Raw genomic sequence first — 25,195 nt, 5'->3', positions numbered from 1 at the left:
ACAGGGGGAGCACTGGGGCTCTGGGCTTCAGCTGTGGATCCGCTCCCAACTTCAGCCCACAAGGGAGCTCTGGGGCTTGGGGTTTCAGCCCTGCAGCTCTGTTCCCACCTTCAGCCCCAGGAGGGGGGGGTGTGTGTGTGCGCGTGCGCCGGGGCTTGGGGCTTTAGCTACAGGGGGAGAGCCAGTTTCAGCCCCAGCGCTCCCCCCGTAGCTAAAACCTCGAGCCCTTGGGTCCCCCTCCCCACTGAAGCAGGGAGCAGAGCTGTGGGGAACCCCAGCGGCACTCTCCCAGGTTTAAAGTGCTGAGCCCTGGTGCTCCCATGGGGCAGGAGCCCCAAGCCCCCAGCCCAAAGCTTTGGCACCCTGAGAATCAGAAGCCCCAACTTCCCCCCCACCCACAGCCTGGCGCCCCACACCCAGCAGCTGCAGCACGAACCCCCCCATGTGGCTGAGCTCTTCTTCAGAGTTACGGAATATTTCAGAGTTATGGACAACCTCCATTTCCAAGATGTTCGCAACTCTGAGGTTCTACTGTATTAACTTTTAAACTTTTAACCTACTTTTAACTTTTAGGTGCCCCTAGAATGCCAGGCCCCTAGGCACATGCCTGCTGTGCCTAATTGGAAATCCGGCCCTGGCTACAGCAAGCAGTGAGAGAGAGAGCCAGTTTCCATGAAGGATAAGCTTTCGTGGGCTAAAACCCACTTCATTGGATGCATACAGTGGAAAATATAGTAGGAAGATATACATATACACAAAGAGAACATGAAAAAAATGTGTGTTGCCATAAGCACTATAACGAGAGTGATCAGTTAAGGTGAGCTACTATCAGCAGGCGAAAAAAACCTTTTGTAGCGATGATCAGGATGGCCCATTTCCAACAGTTGACAAGAAGGTGTGAGTAACAGTGTGTGGGGGGGAATAAGCAAGGGGAAATAGTTTTACTTTGTGTAATGACCCATCCACTCCCAGTCTTTATTCAAGCCTAATTTAATGGTGTCCAGTTTGCAAATTAATTCCAATTCAACAGTCTTTCATTGGAGTCTGTTTTTGATGTTTTTTGTTGTAATATTGCGACTTTTAAGTGTGTAATCGAGTGACCAGGGAGATTGAAGTGCTCTCTGACTGGTTTTTGAATGTTATAATTCTTGACGTCTGATTTGCGTCCATTTATTCTTTTACGTAGAGACTGTCTGGTTTGGCCAATGTACATGGCAGAGGGGCATTGCTGGCATTGAAAGGTGTGGTCTCCCATAGCTTTCAGGGATTTTAGTGACACATAAAGCCACAGATCTTTTCCAGGGATCATGAAAGATGCTTCAGCCTGTGCTTAACTTTAAGCATATAGTGAAATCTTGTTTTGGTACTTAAAATTACATGCATGCCTAAGTGCTTTCCTGCATCAGGGCTATATATTTGTATGTATATCCCATATGGCTAGGACTTGACATATCTACAATGTCCAAATACTATCTGTAATTCTACCTAATGTCTACAATTAAGTAGAATTACAGATAAGGTTTGGAATAATATTCAAAAGAACAAGAAAATTAATTGTTTGGCCCACTTTACACAGTAGGTGGAAGTTTAGCTCTAAACATTTTGGGGAAAAGGATAAATAAATCTCATACAATAAACCAATTGCTGGATTTACCATTACTATACAGGTGGCATTATGATCCCTAAACATATTGGTGAAATTTTTAATTTAATTCATTAAAAATGTAGACTTTTTTTATTCTTCAATTTAAAATGCTGCTAGCAGGTTTCTAAATTATAAATATTTCACAGGTGTTGACTAAATACTTGTTCGTAGGTAACTTAGGGTGAAAAATGTCTTGTCAATGTCCTAGGGTTTATAGTTTTATTAACATAAAACATCCCTTGGCTCCAAACAGCTGCTCCATTTGTTCTCCCTTTATATGACACTAATCAGAACGGAATATAACAACACTGGCAAAATGTTTTCTTTTAAAGCCATCACGTTAATTTCAACCTCAAAGCCATTATGCAGAGGTGACAGAATCCCATGATGATTTTTCACTTCACCTTCATAGAGTCTGAATACTTGGGTTGTATATAGGGGACAGGTGGCAGGTTTGGGAGGAGGATATCAAACCCTGGGCCAGAAAATTTGGCTGCAGCAGAGCTGCCCCATAGCAGCTACTTCACGCTGTGGAGGGAGGTGTATCTCTGCCTTCCCTATGGATCATAGTGGGGGACTCTGCACTAGCCCTGATTAAGCTATTGTGTCAGGGTTGTTTGACAACATGCTCAAGAGATTCACAATTATATGGATCCACTGTCTCACATAGGAATTAAAGTGGCAGTGGTCCACTGGGCCTGCTGGCAGGTTGGGGTGGAGAATTCTATCAGCGGTTTTAGCACAAAGCTCATTTAAACAGGGATTTTGGAGGTAGTGTAAATTTCACCCATATAATACTTGGAGAATTTACATTAATGATGTCTGCAAAAGCTTAAGAAAGGCTGTCTTGGAACAACAACTTTGCTGAATTATGAATTGGCATGGCCAACTAATACAACTGCATTTTAAATCTGGGTTATGGCTAAATAGAGCACATTTCTGTTATTTGCATTCAGTCAGGACACACAAGAGAAGTATGACATACACACCTAAATGGATTGAAAGCAGCAGGCCACAACTTTAGTTTATTTTTAATATTAAGGACACAGGTTGGCCACCAGGCATTAATTGGGTCCAGCATGGGTTGAATAGTCTGATGTCATACAACAAAGGAATGGGAGTTAGCTCCCCTACCCAAATCCCAACTTCTGATTCAGCTTCACCCTGCCACCCTCCCACTGCATGGGAGAATGCGGGTACAGAAGAGGAAGACCTCAATGTTTGAAGATTCAAGACCTCCTCTCACCCCACAGGCTAACAGGGTCCATCCGTCCCTCTTGGGACTGTGATCAGGATCACCCCAGAAGCTGGCCTTTTGATCTGCACTGGACACCAGCCACAAGTTGCTAAAATATTTACTAATATATATCATCCCTTCTTATTTTGTTATTTTACCAAGCTCTGACAACTAAGCCCTGTAGAGCAAAGCAGGAAGGGCAACTTGCACCAGCAAGAATGGCTATGGGCCCACAAATAACAAATGGCTCCCTACCTCCCCTGGAATTGGCCAGTGGGTGTTTTAGAGCAGTGGAGTCTGCCCCAAACCAATCTATCTCTCCCCAGCTCCATCCATGGATATTTTCCACCTGTGTTCTGGGCATGGAGAAAAAGAGTGAGGGCTCTATTGCAGGAGAACATAACTCACTCCAAACAGGACCCCAGGAGTGGTCATTCCTCTGCCAGTCCAATCTGGCACACCTCCTCCACTAAGACAGGAAGTGGCATGTGCACTACAAATAGTAATACGTAGCATTTGGATTAAGAGATGGCATGTCTGTGAATGTGTGCAACACTGCCAATCGGAAATATTTAAACATCAAGAATGAGGCCTCTAAAATCATGAGATTTTTTAAAATGGATTCTTTTTATTTTTGAGCCTTAGGGTACAGTTGGATTATGTTTTCCAGTGTTTGTCTGGAAAAAAGGAGGGCTAGAAACTTCTTTTTTTATATTTTTCTTTTCTTACATGAAAACTGAGAGGTTTTCAACATCAAATGAATCCATAAGTTGGAGCTTTAATCAAAACACCAAATATCATGAGTTTCATGATAAAATCACAATAAGTGGCCAAAGAATATGTTTTGGCAGGGGTAGGTTTTAAATTTTCCTTTAGTTTTGATCTGGGACATTATAAAACTACTGTTAAATAGTCCTTTAAAATGCTGTACCATCTTATAAATCTCTGTAATCAAAAGCAAAAATACACATAGCACAAACTCTTATATTCACTCTAAATATTTAGCAAATATTCTTTAGAGATTGTTCTATGCAGTATTTAATAATATGTCATTGTCATACAATGGAGATCTCTCTTATTTCTTCTATCTATTCTGCAGTCAGTTACAATATAGTCAATTATATCTACTTTTCATGCAGTGTATCTCAATAAATAATTATATTTTACTATGTTTTTCTACATTCTATCAAGGATTCATTTGTAAAAGTGATCACTGGCTATACAAATGTCTTAACAGCCCAGACAGATATACAGGGCTTGTTTCCGCCCTCACACTGATGTTTATCAGGAACACCTTTAGTGAAATTAATAGTTACACCATTGTAAACAGGAACAGAACCAGGCCAACTATAGTGAACTCATCCAAAATCTACAGACATTCTAAATCATTCCGAGGTAATTAAGTATTTATAAAATAGTTTCTGGCAGATATTAGACAACCCGTTACAGCAAACACAGAGCCTGATCCTGTATATCGCTAATTGCTTCCTGGGAGGTGCTGAGCTCACTGCCTTCAGGCTGGGCAAAGGGTACTCCACAACTTGGATCCATAGCATCCTGACACACTGACGATATCTGCAGCCACTCTGGAAAGAACAACTACTGATTGACAGCAAAAACGCCCTTGGCAAAAGAATTTGTGCACTCCAGTTATGAAATATTGGGTTGAAAGACAGGCTGCAAACAGCAGAAGTAAATCTGAGGGAACCCATGTTTTGCTACTCGCCTAGGGACTAAACAAACTATGGAGAAATACACTGGCAGAATAATATGTGACAGTGGTTCCATCTTATTGTAACCTGAACTTAAAAAGAACACAGTTCAGAGCAAATGCCAGGCTTTGTTAAAAGAGAAAAAAAGAAAATCCCGCTTAAATGAACACAGAAATTACAACAGCCAGTCAGCTAAAGGAAAATGTAATAAGAATGTCTGGATGTCTGATTGAAACTGATGCTATGTACTGCTTCTGGATAACCTTTTAGTGTCCTAAGTCCCTTTTCCTTCAGAATGGCTAGATGCATAATTCAAAGGATACTGTTTTTATCATCTTCTATAAATCACTATTTATACTTTTGGGGGCCAGAACTTCAGTTGCTGTACATCAGTGTGGCACCATTAAAAATCAAAAGAATTAGGCCAGTTTACACTAGCTGAGGATCTGGCCACAAATGCGAACAAGTATTAGCAAATGTACTTACATCCATTTAAAAACAATGTGTTTACTTTCACTTCTTCTATTATAGTTTATCACTAGCAAGCTTGCGATCCTATTTTCCTTTAGGCCTGATGCTGCACTAGTGATCATTATTCACATACATTAGGATTTGCAGGATGAGGCCAAAAGTCCTCTTAGCATAGGATTTTACGTGATAAATCATGCAACAGTGTCCCGAACCCATCAAAGTCTTATTGATTTCAATGGGACCAAGATTAAGCCCTTATTATAAAGCAACAAGGTACTATGAAGCTTAAATGTTGAGATCTATAAGCTATGAGAAATGCAGATTGACTATAAAAGGCTGACAAAAGGTATGAAGTTTTAGATTTCCCTTTATATGCTGTCAGAACAAAACAAGAGAGAGAGAATAATTATCATTAGCAAAGGCTAAAAGGAATAGTATGTTCTAAACGCTTCAGTTTACAAAAATTTCCAAAAAACACAAGTTTATTTCATGTGCCACAAAGACTGTGCTGCTTTGCAAAAGACATGTGTTTATTTCATGTGCTGCCAATTTTAAGGCTCTTAAGATGTTTTTGTTTTCAGGCACATACAACCTGATCCTGTACCACTGAGTTTTGCCACTAACAGGAGTAGACTCATAGGGCTAGAATTTCGAAGGACTTCAGCCTAAAGAAGTGCTCAGCAGCACTCAATAGCCCCTGTGATACTTTGAAAACCTGGCCATTTATTTCAGTACCCAAATGGGAGCCGAGATCTTCTGAAAATTTGCCTGCATTTTTTACAGGTTTCAGAGTAACAGCCGTGTTAGTCTGTATTCGCAAAAAGAAAAGGAGTACTTGTGGCACCTTAGAGACTAACCAATTTATTTGAGCATAAGCTTTCATGAGCTACAGCTCACTTCATCGGATGCATACTGTGGAAACTGCAGAAGCATTTTTGAGTTCACTTGGAAGGCTGGCACACGGTGTCTTCAATTGCCTGACAATGAGCTAGCCCAACAAGAACTACATTTTAATGTTATTTTTGCTTTTATCCTAACAGCTGATTCATTTCCATGTCATAAATATCTGCTACATGGCAGGCTGAGAGATATCTCAGCAAGCAGAAACAAAACACTTATCTCGGGGAACTGTGAACCTAAGTCTCAAGTCAACCTGGCTGACCAATTTTTAATGTATCAAAGGTTTGGGATTTTTTCCTCTTGAGGAAGCGCTAGTTAAAATAAATTCACTTCAAGCGTATTAACTTTTAATTAATTTTCTTACAATAACCAGAAAAAGGGGTCTCCACTAATATAAGAAAAAAATACATGATATAACATATAAACCCAGGTCTTCCACAAATTTTCATAATACCTATGTGAGGAAAAGGACCTATTATCTCTAAAAGTAATGCTGTCATCTCAAAGCACTTTACAAAGGCCGGTAAGCTTTGACACCAAGGGAAACTTACATGTAGAGTGGTAAAGTGACTTGCCGAATGTCCCACAGTGAATTAATGGCAGGGCCAGTAGTAAATCTCAGAGATGAAATCCTTGCCCGATTGCAGTACATGGCAAAACTCCCATTGACTTCAATGGGACAGGATTTCTACCCAGGTCTTTTTGTCCAGGCCCTCTCCACTTGTCCACACCACTGTAAAAGAATATTGGTTTTCTTTTTTTTTCCCCTCTCAGAAATACAATACAAACACAATCTGTATAGAGTCAGATTGTGATACCCTTATTCACAAAGAGCAGCACTTTACAAGTAGCACCATTGGCTTCAGTGTGTTACAAAGTATAATTCTGCATGAGTAAGAGTATCAGCACTTGCTTTATACACGTTGTGCTATATCATAGGTTCCGTCATACACACTGAGGTGTCAATGCTTTCATTTCATTCAATCATTCCTTGATTTTTTTCATATGGAGACACCAAGGACCAAATCCCATGCCCCTTACTACCCATGAGTAGGCTGCTGACGAGGATATGCCCTGTGATTTTTAACGAGGCTTGAAAAGCAGTAGACAAAAGAAAAATAAATAAATATACATACGCAACTTAATCTGTGAATTTCCCCTTGATTTACTCGCCTAACAGTCCTTCTCTTCCTCCATAGTTCACTGGGCTCCCTTTTGAAAACTTTCCCTCGAAAGCTCATTGTATCAATGGGAACTCAAGCAGCAAACAAATCGCTCTTTAAAAACTGTGTTCCTTTAACCTTTTTGCTTCAGCAGCTTCAGCAACCCGAATGAAGACTGTTCAAGAGGGAAGTGTGTCTAAAACTTAACACATGCTGTATCCACAGTAACTGAACAGAAAGGAAAAGAAAACCAGCAATAACTCATTGCTTCCTGTGAGTAATATTCTGCTATTGGAAAGACAGTATCTCATTAAGCCATAAATAAAAGCTTAGCACCTTGTCTTTATAGCAGATTGAAATAGGAAGCTGTAGAGAAATTATTACAGCTTAACGTCTATCTTTGCCTCCAAAAAAACATTTATGTCCTTTACCCAGCCCCCTCCCCGCCAAACTCTTCATTGGTCAAAAGCCAAAATGACTGAGTTCAGAGACGATAGTGGGGCAGGGGCACAATTTTAAGGTTTTGACGGTCTTCAGCAGGGTTCAGGGCAGGGCATATAAACCCTGGCAGAAATCAAGGGAGGGGGCACGTGACCCTGCATAACCATACGCCCCCCACCCCCCCCCACACACACTACGCATTGCCTCTGACTGAGTTCTGCTTGTATGGACGCAGCTGCTGTTACATATGCATTTGCAATCTGAATAAACCGAAAAAGTTTATTCTCAAGACAAGAATCTTCTTTGCTATCCACCATAACTCCCATTTTTGAGAACAGTTACTTAGGTCATCATTTTCAGACATCTGAGGTTAAATAAACTCCGCTTTTTGTATCTGAATAACAGTTCCTCTTTTTCAACGGTATGAGGTACCAATAAGAGGAAGAAAAGCTCTGTAAAATGTTACATCTATAGACAATAGACAGCTATAGACATTTTTGATATATGATTGTTCAAATTATGTTTTTGACTTGTAAGATATAATACAAGAAATCTCTGCTTTAATTTTTCCTCCCCACTGATGTATAAAATATCTGAATAAAAGAATATTTATTACCAGAGAATGTAGTCTAAAAAAACTATTGAAGAGAAAATATCTTCTGAAAATACTCTCAATTTAAAAAAAAATCCCTCTCTCTTTCCTATTTACAACACTTCTCAGAACACTTTCTACATCCTCCTTTTTGTGTTGGGATTTTTAAGCGTATTCTCCCTTTAACAACAGTTTGAATCCAGGGTAATTCTGCTGGCTTCAAAAAGGAATCTGTCCATTTGGTGTCATCTGAATTACTCTGCATTTATAACATTCTAACTGAACAGAATTTGGTCATCTAGCTCTAATTCTACAGGGTCACATACAGGAAGGCTAAAAGATTACCTTTCTGTAACATCCAGGCTGCATTTCTATAGAAGCATTATTAATCTAAGGCTTTGGTAACCATATAGGAAGTATCACCGATGCATACAGTCCCATGATCTCCTCAGGTCACATTAGATCTACCTGATATACTGTATAGCCATTTCCGCAAAAGCTATCTCAGTCCATTAACTTGCAGTCCCCTTCATAGGCATTACTGGTACAAAACAGGTTTAGAGCCCACAGAGCTAACCACAGGAGGATCAATCACAGAGTACAGGGTTCCTCTGGTGATATAGAGCCATTATAGCAGCTCCTAAACATCTCTGTCCCTGCTGCCAGGGTAGGGGATATACTGGAGGTGGGACCAGATCTTGGAGCTTCTTACATTCTAGCAAGCCAAGGCTACAGCTTCTTGAAGACAATGGCAGCAATATAATTTAGGGCAGCTGTCAAGCTACTCTAAACTAAGATAGGGGATTAGACAAGTATATAGATATCCCAGGACTGGAAGAGCACAAAGGACACTTTTCCACCACCACTGCTTGGCCATAGCTAAGGATATGTGTCATGCTATATTTTCCCATCACAGTTTCTCTTTATGGGTCACTCTTTTTTTTTTTTTTAAATGATGTGTTTGATCCAAGACAATTGGCAGTTTTCCTTAATTCTCACTATGGCTGAGCTACGTCTGTCTGTTATTCTCTCTTCCTGAGTTGTGGGTGCAAAAGCTAGCTATGCATTCCTTTTTCAAAAAGCTTCAAACTGCAGTAAAAATAACATTCCTATAATTTTTTACAGTCATCATGCAGCACATAGTCTGAGGCCTGTGACTTTGTCCTGAGTGCCATGTTTTCCTTCCAATTTCCAGCAAACCCTTTTCAACTCCTGAATGTCTTTAGGCATCTTTCAAAACCTCTGCAGTATTCCATATTTCTAGTAGTAACCCATGTGCAGTATTCCCATGCTAAATGTGAGAGTTCTTGTCTTCTGATGGCCGTTTGGAAGGATGAACTGCTACAGCACATCCTTATGAAACAGTATGTCAGCTGGATCAGCCTGCTTGTTTTTGTCTATGACATTTCACAACTTAGAATACAGTGAAACCTGAACAACAGACCACTCTTAATAGGCCACTTCCTGCCTTCAGAGACCACCCCTCCCCCCTACTGAGCAAAATTCTGCTTTTTTTTCTTTATTAGAAGACCATCTCTATTAAACAAATGAATTTTGCTGATCTCTCCAATGATCGCTTAAGATAGGTTTCACTGTACACACATTAAGCAAAGCAGTGAAAGTCTTCACTGTCTGGCAGTAAGAGATGGAAAAGAGAAGTCCTTTGCCAAGACATGCAGACATTGCCAGTGGCTAACAATACAGAACCACAACATTAACAAAGCTGGAATTCTTCCTTATTTTCTCTCAAACCACTTTACTCTAGTTGATTCCTAACAGCCTCTCACATGACACAGTGGATGGAACTGCCAAGACAAAACATCCTTGCCAGACATTAAATTTAATGCTGGAAACTTCAGCTCTGTTGAATTAACTTAATTCAGGTATAGATTCCTCTCAGAGTCTCTTTAGAATATCGACCACTTTCTCTAACACTTTATCATGCCAAAGGGCCATAAGGTTTCCTTTCCTCAGACCTCTTTCACTATTGCTTGATTGCAGGAAAATAGGCTGAACATTACTGATGAGTGAAACTGAGAAGGGACAGAAGTGTTGGGCCAAAATGTGACTTCTAGTCACTGCCCCAGGTTGGAATGAGCATAGTATTGTTGCCCGCCACCCTGAAAAGTGAGTGATGACCAATGTCTCTGAATTGTTTTTTCTCTGAGGACTATGAACAGTGTATTGCCAGCAGTTACAAGTTACCACACACCTCCTTCTAAGCAAGTACATTTATTCTTAAGGTAAAAGCATTACAGACAAAACATATTTACAAAAAAAAACAATAAAAGTCCCTATACACATGCTAAAAGCTTACCAGAAGTTACCCCTCAGCCTTATTGGGCCTCGCTGGCTGCTGTCTTTTCAATCCTGCCACAATGGTTGGGGCCCTCTTGGACAGAAGGTCCTGTCCATTTGCTGGATCAGAAAGAAAGCCTTGTGTCACTTCAAGCTCATCCTTTTATATCAAAAGCCATTTCTTTGTCTTCTAGTCTCTGGATAACCCAGCTTGAACCAGTACACATAAACCCCTCCAGGGGCTGATACCACTATAGAGCTGTTTAGTTGCAGTGACTTGCCTTTGACACCTCCCACTGTTTAAATTCCCAAAAGAGCTGTGGAACCCCCACCCCAAGAAGTAGAACACAATCATACATAAATCATTTATATATTTAATGGCCCGAAAGATACAATATCTGTCACAAACTTCCCGCCCCCTGCAGCACACATATTTAAAGGCCTGTCAGAGTCTGGTCCTTAGTTTGGCTCAGAAAAACATTCCAAAATCAAGATGCAGATTTGAACTTTATCCAATCTCTAAAGTCTCTATACTGAAACTGGAGACCTGACAAGAAACTGGAGGCTCTCTCCTATCCTTCCGGATTCTGGTCAGGCTGGAGATCCTGCAAGGGCAGCAGGGGATATTGTCACTTCTGCTTCCTGAAGTTAACTGAACTTCTATGAACCTCAACATAAATAAAAGGTGATTTTAGGTTCAAGTTGCTTGTTATTCTACTTACACCCATTTTTCTATCCCCATTGAGAATCTTCCTGTCTTTCTTCAATTATGTGACTCCCAGTATTATTTATTATAATTTCTGGTAGCACCCGCAGCAGGCTTTGAGTGTTACATGCATAGCTGAAGGCACCGTCTCTGTGCTGAGAAGCCCACAGTCTGAATACTGAGAAATCAACAGAAAACATGTAAGAGGTGGCGGAACAACAAATATATATAAGTAGGACTGGTACGCTGGTGGGTGTAATAAAAAAAATCTTTCTTTTACCTTTTTTCTGGTGGGTAAGACATTGCTGTTTTGAGCAGGTATTCTCTGTACCTATAATAGGGAATATCATTGGGACCAGTAATATCTTATCTCCTAGTAAAAGTGTAAAATAAAACTTTCCTGGCATCTACTGTAAATTATATCCTAATTACTCCTCAATCTTGACAGTGGCAGCCAGCAAGTTCCTTACAACCATCAAGGAAATTACGGATCTTTAGAGATCTTTGGACTTTTACAGATCTTGACCACTACATCATTTAGATTACCACACACATTAATGTTGCGAATAGAACAGTAAACTGATGTTTCCGTATAATTGTTGCAAGCATTCAGTTGTTAAACTTTTTTTTTTATTGAAAGAATGATAATAGACTTCTCTCAGCCCTCTGGAACAGATTCACTCTGTAGGATCCTGTCAAGCAGATGTTGGAGAGTGCAAGTGTAAGGCTGACGGATCCCAGTCATCAGCAGGCAGGGGACCTCTGGAGCTTAGTGCATGAGCCTCTATCGCATGAGCTAAAAGCCAACTGGCTGTTAGCTAAGGCTGTACAGCAGACTCATTTAACTCTCCCTCTTTATGTGGTCTCAGTGCCACTAGCTGGGACAGAACATCACACCCAGGAGGGGTGTGGGTTACACAAGTCTCTCTTGTTTTTATACTTTTGGAAGCTGTTTTATATATACCAGTAGCTGAGTAGGACCATGATGGGTGAGAGCTGGTGAGAGCAGTTTGCTCCATGCAACTCTTCATGGGGCTCAAGGATATCCTTATTATTTCCTCTTCTTCTCTCACCTTTGTCTAAAGGAACTTATTGTTACAGAGGTTCTCCTATCAACACCACTCTTTTAGGTCTTCATCCAAAGCCCACTGGAGCCAAGGGAAGACTCCTATTGACTTTAGGTCAGGCCCTTAAATGGCAGAGACAGTAGCTACCAGACAGCACTGTAAGGTGTTCCTTTCCTCCTGCACTGAGCATTTCTGCCTCTGAAACCTTCCCAATTTCTGCTGGTGCAGGTCTGAATGACTGATCTTGAAATAATTATCAGCTTAAATGTCTATTAAATTGGATACATTAATATGGCTAAATCCCCTGAACTGCTTTAAAAGTCACAACCATAAAGTGCAATGTAAACATTATTATTTGTATTATGAGCATCCCCAGGTAACAAAGTGATGTTACTAAGCCTCAGTGTTGCCCCAACTATTTTTTTTAAACAGGCTGGATCACCACAAGCGGTTCTCCCTCTTCCAGGATCCTTGCCTGGTAACTGGGAGCTGTTGCATCTGGCTGAGACATTTGGGTTCCAGAGAATGTTGAAGTATTCAGCGAAATGATGAAATGTCAGTTAGTTACTTCAGTGTTTGACTAGCATCTGCTCCAATGTCTTAGCTGACCATTTTCAAAGTTTTCAGTGTTTAGAATGAACCTAACAATATGAAGTATCTGGATATCAATGTGATTCTTTCTTTCTTTCTTTCTTTCTTTCTTTCTTTTCTGGAAATGGCTATATATTCTTTAGCTTTGTGGCCAGTTGGTATCTGATCTGCTTTATCTTCAATGAAACTCCAATTAAAAAATAACAACTCTCTTTCTTTCTTTGTTTCTGTTCAAATCTTCATCTGATGTAATTTGTTTTCCCCCTACATCTATGAATTATTTCATGTTGTCATTAACTTCAGTTTGGATTCATGATATGCACTGATGCGCGCATGTGTAGCTGTACACAGAAATGAACCATCAATGTGCTTTGCTGTCCTTTGTTTCATTAGTGTTTTGATGGTGGCCCTATAGAAATATGAATATTAAGTGTCAAAGATCCACATCTTCAGTTAACAATCTCAAATATAAAGACACTTTCTAAGGATATTAGGCCAAATATTTAAACTTATAGTTGATGTACTGAACTTGAAATCATACTGTCCTCCCAAAACTATATAATCTGTCTATATTCTACAAAAATGAATCATAATGTAACCTTAGCTCCAAGTAACAATGCTGGCACTTTCAACAAACTGAGTCCTCAATTTCTTTAGACTCATTGGAACTCACATGCAATGATAAGAACTCACAGCAAGTGTCAGGAGAATGAAAGCATTGCAGTCTGCTCAGTACTTTTGTCCCAGAAGGATACTGACACATAAAACATAGAGCAGGTTAAAAATGTGTCCCTGATTTGTGCACCCATAGGAAGAACTTGCACATGCATGCATTGGATATGGACTTTGGAAAATGCGGACTTTTTTTTCCCCACACATTCTTCACAACACAATAAAACCAAATACAATATACAAAACCATAATAAAACATCACACTTCTAAAATGCTCCCCCAGAGAAAGAAACAAGGAAGGACTATTTAAAAAGAAAAGTAAATAAAGGAAAGAAAAGAATTGTAAGGGAAGGTGATAAATATTGGAAGGGAATGCGTTAACTGGCAAAGAGGTGATGACCGAGTGACATGGAGACTAAACACCATTCTCATTTCTAGGCCTTCTCATGCATACATCAGAGGTGAGGAACCTGCGTGAGGTGATATGTGAAAGGCTGCACTGCCACCACATGTGTTGCAGTGTTGTGTGGACAGAGGAGGAGTTCATTCTCTTCCATATCAACCTAAATTGGCTTACTTAAAAATAACTACCACTAAAAATAACTAATAAGAATAACACTTAACTCTTAAAATCAGTGACTAAATCAAAAGGAGAATCTTTTCTGCTCACTCTTATACTGCTTATTTTGCCAAAGCCAAGTCATCTATCCACTCAGAGTATTATATTTCCTGATGTTAATTGCTGCCAAGCGGCAGGGTAAAAACAAAACAAAACAGCACATTACTTAAATTCTTGAGATGTAGAAGCCTGGCTGAAGGAATATAGACTATAGCCTCTGTAAAATCAGGCCAACACTGAAACTATATTAATTGTACAGAAATCTTCCGTTATTTCCTCCACCAAAAGAAGTACACAATCATTCTCTGTCTCTTTTGAATGGCATGCAGCATTTCCTAATCTGTTGCAGTTCCTGCATGAGCCACAAAAAATAAAGAGCTAAATAGCAAAGATCATGCCAAATTTCTGACTTCTGCAGAGGAAACAGAAGTAGCTGCAAATTCACTTCCCATCACTCACAGCACGTGGACGTGAACTCAGGAACCAATAAGAAGTTAAAAAAATACAAAAGATGGAGCCCTGTGGGGAGACTTGAGAGTCTGACACTTAATGCTATTGTGATCATTCCTCTGGCAATCTTCTGCAAGATGTTCAGTGTTACATACTCTATTGGGCTCCCCCATCTTTTCTGGCCAACAATTGGATGCCGCATGGGAGTCACAAGAGCTGAAGGCTGTGCTAGTATATTTCAGAAACTGAGAATGATAATCTGGATAATAGTGTATAGGTTGCATTAGCCGATAAACTACATAAATATACACTGCTATTGCTGTTTACATTCATCATCTTTGCTTTCATTTTCAATTCAGAAGCACATAATTATTGTTCATCTGATCCTGCGTGCTCCAACAATGCAACATTGCTAAAAGTAGGTCATGCAATTGGACTGACAGAATCATATCAGATATAAATTTGTCATCCCTTCAGAGATTTGTCAGAGCACTACTAAGAAATTAATTATGATCGATGTCATACACCTCACACAGATTCCATGGTCTAAATGCCAAAAATCCAGAGAGAAAGATATCGTATCAGAAGTCAGACATTAATCTTTCTTTGCCAAAGACCACTATTATCTGTCTCTTCATGATGTTGAACATGTTAACAGCTCATTAGTGGTTTGTGAATGCACCAATGGGAACACCATGCTTGTCAAGATCTCCTCCTTAAACAGGTAAACCAAACATTACAGCAGGAGAAGAAGCAGCTATTGCAATTTAAGTTGCATAGTTCTTTCTATTCTAACCATTTGTCTTCAGGTGCTCAAAACTTTACAAAAGTGTCACCTTTGGGGCTGAAATGTTCCAAGTTAGTGTTTGTCCGAAAGCATGTTTTTACTGAGGAAAAAACAGTTCTACCATTTTCGAGAACAGGAAGAGTGAAAAAACCCTACCTCATTATTAAAACAAACAACTTTTTTCAGAACTGCTCTAGCACCGAATCAGCATGGTGCACAAAGCTGACATTTGCCAGGCAAATAGGACGTGTTCCTGTTGAGCACCCAGGCTCTGATCTAACCAAGCACTTAAGCATTTGCTTAACTTTAAGCATGTGATCAGTCCAGCTGAAGAGTTAAACAAGCTCATTCTTTCACTTGCTCTACAAATCTGTAAAACTAGCTCTGACCACATGGAGGGCTGAGAATTCATCATGATAACTGTGACATTAGCACACAAGGTAAGCTCTCCAAGGCAGTGTGATCTCTGCAACAAACAGCCATGAAAGGAAAACACAAGTCTCTTTTATAATATCTGCCAGGGCTCTGCTAATGTGCCTTTCCAGACATTGGCTCCTGAGGTCACCAGCTCCAGCTATGTCAATCCATCTCTTTTCTTCTGAGGCTGACAGTGCACTGATTCCAACTGTTCTTTTCACTGTGCTTTTATCTTCGCTTCATGCCACAGGTATTAGTGTATCTCATGCAGAACAAATATGTGAAAGGTTCCTCTATTTCTGTCCACTGCATGAAAGGTGAAGACACACCCTCTCGTGGAAGTAGTGGCGTCATGAGCTTTCAATGGGTTGCACTTGCCAGCTTCTTTGTTCACAGTCAGAGTCCATGGGACTCCTTCCTGGTTGAAACTTCCTTCTGAGGGGAGAGGAAGAGGGAGGTCTTGGTGAGGATATTTTGTCAGTCATGTGTTTGATTTCACATAGAGTGCTTAATGGGTCTTACAGTACACACACACACACAACCTCAAACCGCCTGAACAGCATTCATGGGCGCTTGCTGTTAGTACATCCTGAGCCACCTGCTACCCCTTCATTGGTTTTCCAAGTTTCTACTCATAAAAATTCCTCCCAGTTCTCCCATTTGGGAAGCATGGTCAGCTGTGTGTGGAAGGAGCAGTCCCTACATCCATGCGGATCTTGGGAGGCTAGTAACGGATGCACAGCTATCTGCTGCTCCTATTTCCCCTTTTCAGCATGTCATTCATAGCAACCTTGCTGTTACGCTGCAACTCGCTATCAGATGCATCTTGGAGTGAGGTTGCAATGGAAGATACTGTTGGTCTGATCAGCTGCAACTTCTGGGCAGATTTCCATGTTGGAAATCCACCTGCACCCAAGGGGTGCATGATATGTTCATCTGCTACTCCTCGCCCCTGATTCTCCTTTCATTTGCACTGGTGCCAACAAAGAGTAGCTCCAATGAAGTCAATGGATTTATATGTCCATAAAACTAGTGAGAGGAGAGAAGAGAATCTGGCCCCAACTCTCTTTTTTCACCACCAGCACTCCTTCCCACATCTCTCAGGAGTAGTAGCAATGGGGGTGGGGGGAAGGGAGGTGACATTGTACAGCAGCCCTTGGTTCCAAGTTGGGGGTGTGGAGTCTCTATATGTGGGTTCTCTGCTATGCTGTCCAGCAGCACAGACAAAATACACTATTTCATCGGCTTTGGCCCCTAGTGCCCCTAAGTACGTTGCATCAAAACTGGGCTGTATTATTCCCCCTAAACAAACAGAATTCTTTCCCAGCTTTCATACATCAGGAATCGGGGCAGTGAACATAAACCTTCCATTAGCCATTTAATCCTGCTGATTCAGATAAAAACAAAATAAGCAATTACTTTAATTTCTTCTTTAGTTTACTCCATTGGGAAATCTTAAAAAAAATTACTCTTGTTTTCATAGAGTAGGGCTGGAGTCATGTCTTGATAACAAAACACAAATAATGATGAAGGGCCATAAGAGGCCATTAAATAATTTAATCATCTTTGTTTACTATTTCCAGACATGATGCTGTTTGCAGTTTCTGGCTTCCACTGCACGCGGTGGTTCTAATGTGTGCCATTGATGTCTATTGTCAGTTACAAAAAGAATTGTTTTTCTTTGTTTATTTGCCCAGAAAAGCTCAGCTCAAACACAACATCTGGTTTACAGAGAAATTCCACATTTTTACTCAATTTCCCAGCTGGCATGATTGAAGCAGGAGGAGGTCAAGCAACTTGGCCAAGGTCATATACAGTCTATCAGTAGCTCTGTCAGGATTAGACCATGGGATCCCCTTGACTGCTTTGTTCTTAACCACTAAACTGGTCTCTCTCCTTATACTGTACTATGTGCACAAGTCTGTGTTGCTGTGCCTGACAGCTACTCTGTTAAATATTGCATTCTTGTGGCCCCAGACACATATGTGCATATCCTCACAGCTCCTGGGTCTATTCTGAGCAGCTCAGTGGAAATAGACCACACGTGATAATCTATCCTTTGGATACTCTGAAATACCCAGCTCATAATGTGATTTTGGCAGACATATAAAAAGATTAGGAATTTCAAAAGCGGCTGTGATGGACTCCCTTTTTCTTTTACTACATAAGGAATGAATGTGAAGTCCTGCTAGTAAGATTTGCATTAATTTAGTTTAGTGCGCAGCAAGGGGAAAGGAATTCAAAACAAAATGCTCTCTTAGCCCTCTCCTCTTCTAGATGGTCTGCACGGGTCTGGAGGCAGAACCAGTTTGGGCCAGTGTACACAGCGCTGGACTGGGAGTCAAAAGACCAGTGTTCTATTCTTGGCGCTGCCACTGTACAACCTACGACACGTCACTTCACTTCCGTTTCCTGTCCCATCCTTTGGGTGCTTAAACCATAAGCTCTTAAAGGCAAGGACTCTCTTGCTATGTGCTTGTAACAGTGCCTAGCCCAACATGCCCCCAGCTGCCACGGTGGCCTGTCGGCATTACTGTAATACTACAACTAAAGTTTCAGTCACCTGGATTTATTAATGGCTCATCAGCTCTGGATGGGGGGTCATTTTATGGCTTAGCTGGGATTAGAAGCTGATAACTGGGAACCCTAATAGATATTTGTGATAAATGGGTGGTGTTTTTTTTTCAAATCACTGATGAAGTAGTTAGTTATTTATTTATGAACATGAAGAAAGGCTGGAAGAGACAGACAGGAACAGAGGAAATCCTGTACCCCAGAACTGGCCCTAGTTTTGTGGGGCCTTGTGCGAAGTAACATGTAGGGCTGAACCCAGCTCTGCCTATTAGGTTTCTCCTGATCTCCTACCATTAGGCTCTGAATACTCCCTCCCATCACCCCCCAAACCGAGCGACACCCCAGCAAGAATTTACGGTGGACCTAGTTACTCAACCTGAGATGCCTAGACCTGGGAAGCGAAACTAGCAGAACATCCATTTCCTTGTTCCTTTTCTTTGTATTAGGTAGATCTGTTTTCAGTTACAATGCAGGCGAGGGTACTTTTATCAGCTATGGGTTTTCTGGGATTTTTGCTACACATTCCCACCAGTTTGCACATAGAACTACGCATGTGAATCTCAGCCAACATTTCACTTCAGCTCCAAGAGGTAAGAGATATATTGTCCAGTGCTGGTAATGTTAATATCATGTGGTTTTATTTCTTATAGGAAGGTAACTTCCTAGTATCATTCCAAAGAGCTCTTCTATCATGGCATTCACAGCGAACGTGCTATACAGTTTTGTTTTGCTTTACAACTGACACCTTTATTAGCTCTTCATAAACATACTTTGCAAACTATTAGCCTGATCCTGAAAGCATTATGTGAGTAGAGCCAATGAAGTACAGGTGAAAACAGGCAAGAGGATACAACAAAGTGCAATAATATTTCAAAAGCTAGGAAAGGAAAAGAATGAATGTTACACTGAGCATTAAGGGCTAGATTGTGGAATTTACCCTTACTAAAGGCCTCCACAGATCCCTGCAGCCCCAAGGACAACTCAAGAGGCAAACCTGCTCCTCTAGGTGCTCCAGCCCAAGCCTGCTGGGGGCTGACAGAGGGTAGAACCACAGCCGTGTTTCCTCCCCACCTTCCTGGGGATGATTTTCTCCAAAGGGAATCTTCCCGTTGTGTGGCGTGCACAAAGATGATCCTTTCCTCTTGAGCCTTAATCATCCTACCCTGTCATAAATATAAAGGGAAGGGTAACCACCTTTCTGTCCCCAGTGCTATAAAATCCCTCCTGGCCAGAGAAAAAACCCCTTTCACCTGTAAAGGGTTAAGAAACTAGGATAACCTCGCTGGCACCTGACCAAAATGACCAATGAGGAGACAAGATACTTTCAAAGTGGGGGGGGGGGGCGGTGCGGCAAAGGGTCTGTCTGTGTGACGCTTTTGCTGGGAACAGATCAGGAATGCAGCTCAGAACTCCTGTAAAAAGTTAGTAAGTAATCTAGCTAGAAATGCGTTAGATTTCTTTTGTTTAATGGCTGGTAAATAGCTGTGCTGAATGGAATGTATATTCCTGTTTTTGTGTCTTTTTGTAACTTAAGGTTTTGCCTAAAGGGATTCTCTATGTTTTGAATCTGATTACCCTGTAAGGTATTTACCATCCTGATTTTACAGAGGTGATTCTTTTACCTTTTCTTTAATTAAAATTCTTCTTTTAAGAACCTGATTGTTTTTTCATTGTTCTTATGATCCAAAGGTTTGGGTCTGTGTTCACCTGTACAAATTGGTGAAGATTTTTATCAAGCCTTCCCCAGGAAAGGGGGTGTAGGACTTGGGGGTATATTTTAGGGGGAAGACATCTCCAAGTGGGCTCTTTCCTGGTTCTTTGTTTAACATGCTTGGTGGTGACAGCATAGGGTTCAAGGACAAGGCAAAGTTTGTACCTTGAGGAAGTTTTTAACCTAAACTGGTAAGAATAAGCTTAGGGAGTCTTTCATGCAGGTCCCCACATCTGTACCCTAGAGTTCAGAGTGGGGAAGGAACCTTGACATACCCCCACACACCTACACTGGGGACAGGGACAATCTGGCTCTACCCAGCTAGCTGGGTTATGTACCATGTCAGTCCAATTAATCCATTCAACCAGTACTGCAACATGGAACATACTGTTGATGATTTCAATGAAACAGCATTTAAACACAACAAAGGAGGGAGCGTCAGGAGCTCAGAAGCTAAGCGGTTAACTTCTGATTCTCTACAAATACATCCTGCATCTACCAGAAACAAGTGCCAGTGTAAGCAGGGGAACAGTCCCGCTATTGTGGGGAACTTTCCTGGCTTCTGCACTACCCCAGTGAACTGGGCTAGCGAAAGGATCTGAATTCTCACTCCCACTTCCTTTACCCAGTTGCCTCCCTGCCCTTGAGGGCTCCCCTTCCACTCTCCTGTCTGGCAGAGTCCTCGTAACCCAAACAAGGTTGGGCCCAGGATTCCTGAGGGGCTCGATCCCCAACCCTGCTGTGGTCACTTAGGACAGGGGCTAGGGTGTCCCCACTCCGGGGTACTCTCTCTGCACTGGGCACTTCTCTGACCCACTGACCATTACATACAAGTTAAAAGTTATTTAATCAACAATTAATTTTAAAAAGAAAAAGGGAAAATGGGAAAGGTTAAAGGAAACACATCACCCTGCTCTGTGGTAGGGAACATCACAAACAGTGTCTCTGGAATGTCAGGGCACTTCACAATCTGCTCCTTGTAAGTCCCAGGCCTTCTTCTCAGGCTCTGGCTGTGCTGCAGGGATGCTGTGGGTTGGACACTCGCTCTGGTGGCGGCCACACGCTCTCAGGCTCTAGGTGGCAGGGCCCTTCTTCCCAGCATTGCCCCCGCCCTGTCATGGTTAGCAATCTGCACGCACGAGTCTGGCCTGCAGAGCCTCCTGGCTGAGGTGTCTCCCTGTGCTGGGCCCACTGCCCAGAGTTCCCCTCGCTCTCCTCAGCTGCTCATGACACCCGACTCCGGACTGCTCCAGCCCCAGCTCCAGTCTGCCTCAGCACTGCTGCTGCTCTGCCTCCAGCTCCCTGGGCTGCTTCTTTGGCCCCTCTGCCTCTGGTTGCTACAGCTCTGCTCCCAGGACAGGTCTGCTCTACAGGCTGCTTCTGTGACTCTGCTCCCAGCATTGACCTGCTTCGTGGGCTGCTCTTCTGGCCCCTCTAGCTCTGGTTGCTCCACCTCTGCTCCCAGGGCAAGTCTGCTCTCTCTGGGCTGTGCCTCTGGCTTTGGGGCTGCAGCTCTGCTCCCAGCTCAGCTTGAGCCCCTGCTTTCTCCTTAGCTCGGCCCCACTCTGTCTCTCACATGGAGGACAGGACCTCCCTGGCCTCCTGACTCCCTGATTAGCCTGCCCGCCCTGTCATTCACGCTGACCTGGAGGATTGGCCTTTCCCCATTGCTCTTAGGGACTGTCAGTCTCAGGGCCCTGATTCCCCATTGACTCCTTCCCCCTTTAAGTACTGGGAGCTAGCAACTAAAACACCCCCACTGAATGTTAGTAAGGGGGCAACAGTCCCCTTACATTAGCAAGGGATGTGGATAGTTACTAAAGCAGAGCCTGCTTGCAGTTCTTTCCCAGTCTGTTCCCTTTTGTGTGCTAAACTAAGCAAATATAGTCTCAGCCTAGGAACAAATCCTTCCCAAGAAATCTCCTTGTCTCTTAAATATGTATCAGATAATGTACAAGATCACCAGGCTGGAATGCTTTACCATATTTGTATAACTCTAAACTGCTTTCAATTTTGTTTTTAAAAGGAAAACTGACAGGCAGGAGTGGGTGGGTGAGATTCTGTGGGCTGCGTTGTGCAGGAGGTCGAACTAGATGATCATAATGGTCCCTTCTGACCTTAATATCTATGAATCCATAAATGACTGAAGCATGCAATAGTTTTTGGCAGTTTAAAAATACTGTGTAAAAATTCTCCTTGGGAGTTGGTACAAATTCAACTCACCTCTCAGACATTTTGGGGGAAATTTTTGTTTGTTTGTCAAAACATGTCTTTTTTGTTTAATGAACAAACATTTAAAATATACATAAATTTAAAAATAAACTGCACTAAATGTGAACAGTATCACTCACACTGACAAAAGCAAGGATGTTAACACATGGCTCAGACATCAGCTTTATACTATGAATTGGTGTGTCCTACAGTGTTTCTAATATGAATAATGATCTACTGCATAAAGATTAGAACTGAGCACTTTCTCAAACCATTTGTACTATTTACAAATAACTCTTCAGTTTTACTGTGTGCACCATTTTTTGTTCACTTGCTCACAAATATTCCTGCAGATTGTTTTCTGTTTGTATCAGTGTTCGATGAATAAGTGTTCTACATGTGAAAACCCATGTTCAAGGCTGTTTACACACAGTTATGGCTATATTCATTAGTCACACCGCAGGTCCTTGCCCTTATTAATAAAGGTTCTGTCATGCAATCAGTGGAAACAAAGCCATGCAACTTAGGTGCACACAATACACAATCACACAATACAAGGAGTTAACAATAAAGAGCTGAAGACATACGCAAAGCAAACAGTTCATCAACAATCCATCAGGCTGGACAAAAATCAATTATTTTATTTTAAAAAAATTTAAAATCTCAGATTTTTTATTTAACTCAGATTTTATTATTTTGCTATTTAAATTTAAAAATAAACCTGTTCAAAATGAAATCTGAATTCAATACAAAATATGTTAAGGCCTAACCTTATTATAATCTCTTAAAGCATTTAAATTAAAAATAAGTACGCTGAATCCATGAGCCTTTATCAAAAACTCTTAGTTAAAGGCCGTTTATCTCTATAAAGAAGGAATCAGAGAAAAAAACATCTAACTTTTGAGGTCAAACTTTACAAATATGGCACAATATGTCATATACTGTATTTTAGGATTGTTCTGTTTACAAAAAATAAAATTTATATGCTGTTTTGTGTGTTTAATTAGCCATTCTAATGCAGTTATCATCCCAATGCAGCTTGATACAAATTATCTAATAATAAGCAATATATCATTCACCATTTTCTGACATACTAAAAATGTACAAGTAATAAGAATCTGAAAATAATAAGCCATTTAATTGCTTAAATAAATGTATGTAGTTATAGTGTATCCAAACTGGTGGCAAAAAGATGTACCAAATCTAGTGTAAAGGTTCTATTTAGTTTTAAATCTACATATGGTGATGGTTATAGCCAACCAATGAGAATGCACCATTCTTTAGAAAATAACTGAAGTACAAATGGAAAAGTTAATTAAAATTGATGATTTAAATCAAGGCTTTCCACGTGGTGACTTAAATCATGATTTAAATTCCTGATTTAAATAGCCATGATTTAAATCAATCCACCCTGCAAGCCACAGGCTGAAATATGTTCTGCCAAACAATTGTGAGTAGCAAATACATTTGTAAATATTGTAAATATTGTAAAGTCTGCAGAGACTTCACAAACAAAGCCAATATCAGAACTGAGGTTTCAGAGTAGCAGCCGTGTTAGTCTGTGTTCACAAAAAGAAATGGGGAGTACTTGTGGCACCTTAGAGACTAACAAATTTGTTAGTCTCTAAGGTGCCACAAGTACTCCTTTTCTTTTTGCGAATATCAGAACTGGCTCTGCTAGGAAATATTCTTTCCTATTGTCTGCTCATGTTCAGTTTAAAAAGTGCTTGCTGAAATAAACTGTGTTTAATGAACATTTCCTGTAGTATTCTATGTCTTTAACTCTTAGGGATTGCCCAGTTACAAGGAACTTTACTCTTTTTACCTGGCCAGTTCCAAAAGACGAGAGGAAGCCCATAGCAGACGTTGTGCTGAGAAGAGGTGAGGGTTCTGAGGTCAGGGTAGGCAGTACCACTCCTGGCAGAACCTGTCTCCAGGCTCATGCTTTGTCCACCTTACTTCCTCGGGGACCCTGTTTTACTCTCCGGCTTAATGCTGAGAACCTGCTGGTGGTAGGTGGCTGAGAGTAGCTTCAACAACCCTAGTGTAGCAGGGTTACAGAGCAAATGCATGCTTAGAGGCCACTTGGCAGATGAATGGAGAACAGGGGACTGGATGCTCTATGTTGGTGCCTGGTGTTTCTAGGGAGCTGTGGGTGCCCAAGGGGGATGAACAAAAGCTCCTTAAGCATGTTGAAGGGTGGAGTGAAAGCCAGGGAAAGAACTGGGGTCATTGCAGCACTGGAAATAAAGGAGGAGGAGAGATGAGTTAGCTTAGTTGTTATCCCTCACTTAGGAACCTGTCCTTAATGTAAGTGGGGGAATAGTCCCGCTCTTGTGGGGAACTTTTATGGCTTCTGCACTACCCCGGTGAAGTGGGCTAGCAAAAGGATCTGAGTCCTCGGTCCCACCTCCTTTACCCAGAGGCCTCCCTGCCCTTGAGGGCTCCCCTTCCACTCTCCTGTCTGGCAGGGTCCTCGTAACCCCAACAAGGCTGGGCCCAGGATTCCTGGGGGGCTCGATCCCCAACCTTGCTGTGGTCACCTAGGACAGGGGCTAGGGTGTCCCCACTCCGGGGTACTCTCTCTGCACTGGGCACTTCTCTGACCCAGTGATTGTTACATACAATTTGAAGCAAATGCAAGTTATTTAATCAACAATTAATTTTAAAAAAAATAAGGAAAATGGGAATGGTTAAAGGAAACACATCACCCCGCTCTGTGGCAGGGAACATCACAAACAGTGTCTCTGGAATGTCAGGGCACATCACAGTCTGCTCCTTGTAAGTCCCAGGCCTTCTTCTCAGGCCCTGACTGTGCTGCAGGGATGCTGTGGGTTGGACACTTGCTTTGGTGGTGGCCACACGCTCTCAGGCTCTAAGTGGTAAGACCCTTCTTCCCAGCGTTGTGCCCGCCCTGTCGGGGTTACGATC

At 41.6% G+C, this 25,195-nt stretch overlaps 1 protein-coding gene across 6 annotated transcripts in view; it reads right to left on the bottom strand.

Annotated features, from left to right (window-relative positions):
- DOCK10 (dedicator of cytokinesis 10) overlaps window positions 1–25,195 on the bottom strand; it is a 252,846-nt gene that overhangs the window by 170,436 nt on the left and 57,215 nt on the right. Inside the window, exon 1 of one of the 6 annotated variants that reach the window (XM_077827345.1) lies at window positions 7,102–7,317. The exons of the other annotated variants lie outside the window; for them this stretch is intronic. Coding sequence (XP_077683471.1) covers window positions 7,102–7,206 — 105 coding nt within the window. The 5' untranslated portion in view covers window positions 7,207–7,317. Of the gene's footprint in view, window positions 1–7,101; window positions 7,318–25,195 lie in introns of those variants that run through there. 6 annotated transcript variants of the gene reach the window in all.

Source organism: Eretmochelys imbricata, chromosome 9 (genome assembly GCF_965152235.1).
Source record: "Eretmochelys imbricata isolate rEreImb1 chromosome 9, rEreImb1.hap1, whole genome shotgun sequence".
Taxonomy (NCBI): domain Eukaryota; kingdom Metazoa; phylum Chordata; order Testudines; family Cheloniidae; genus Eretmochelys; species Eretmochelys imbricata.
This window is presented reverse-complemented; position numbering and strand designations above follow the sequence as displayed.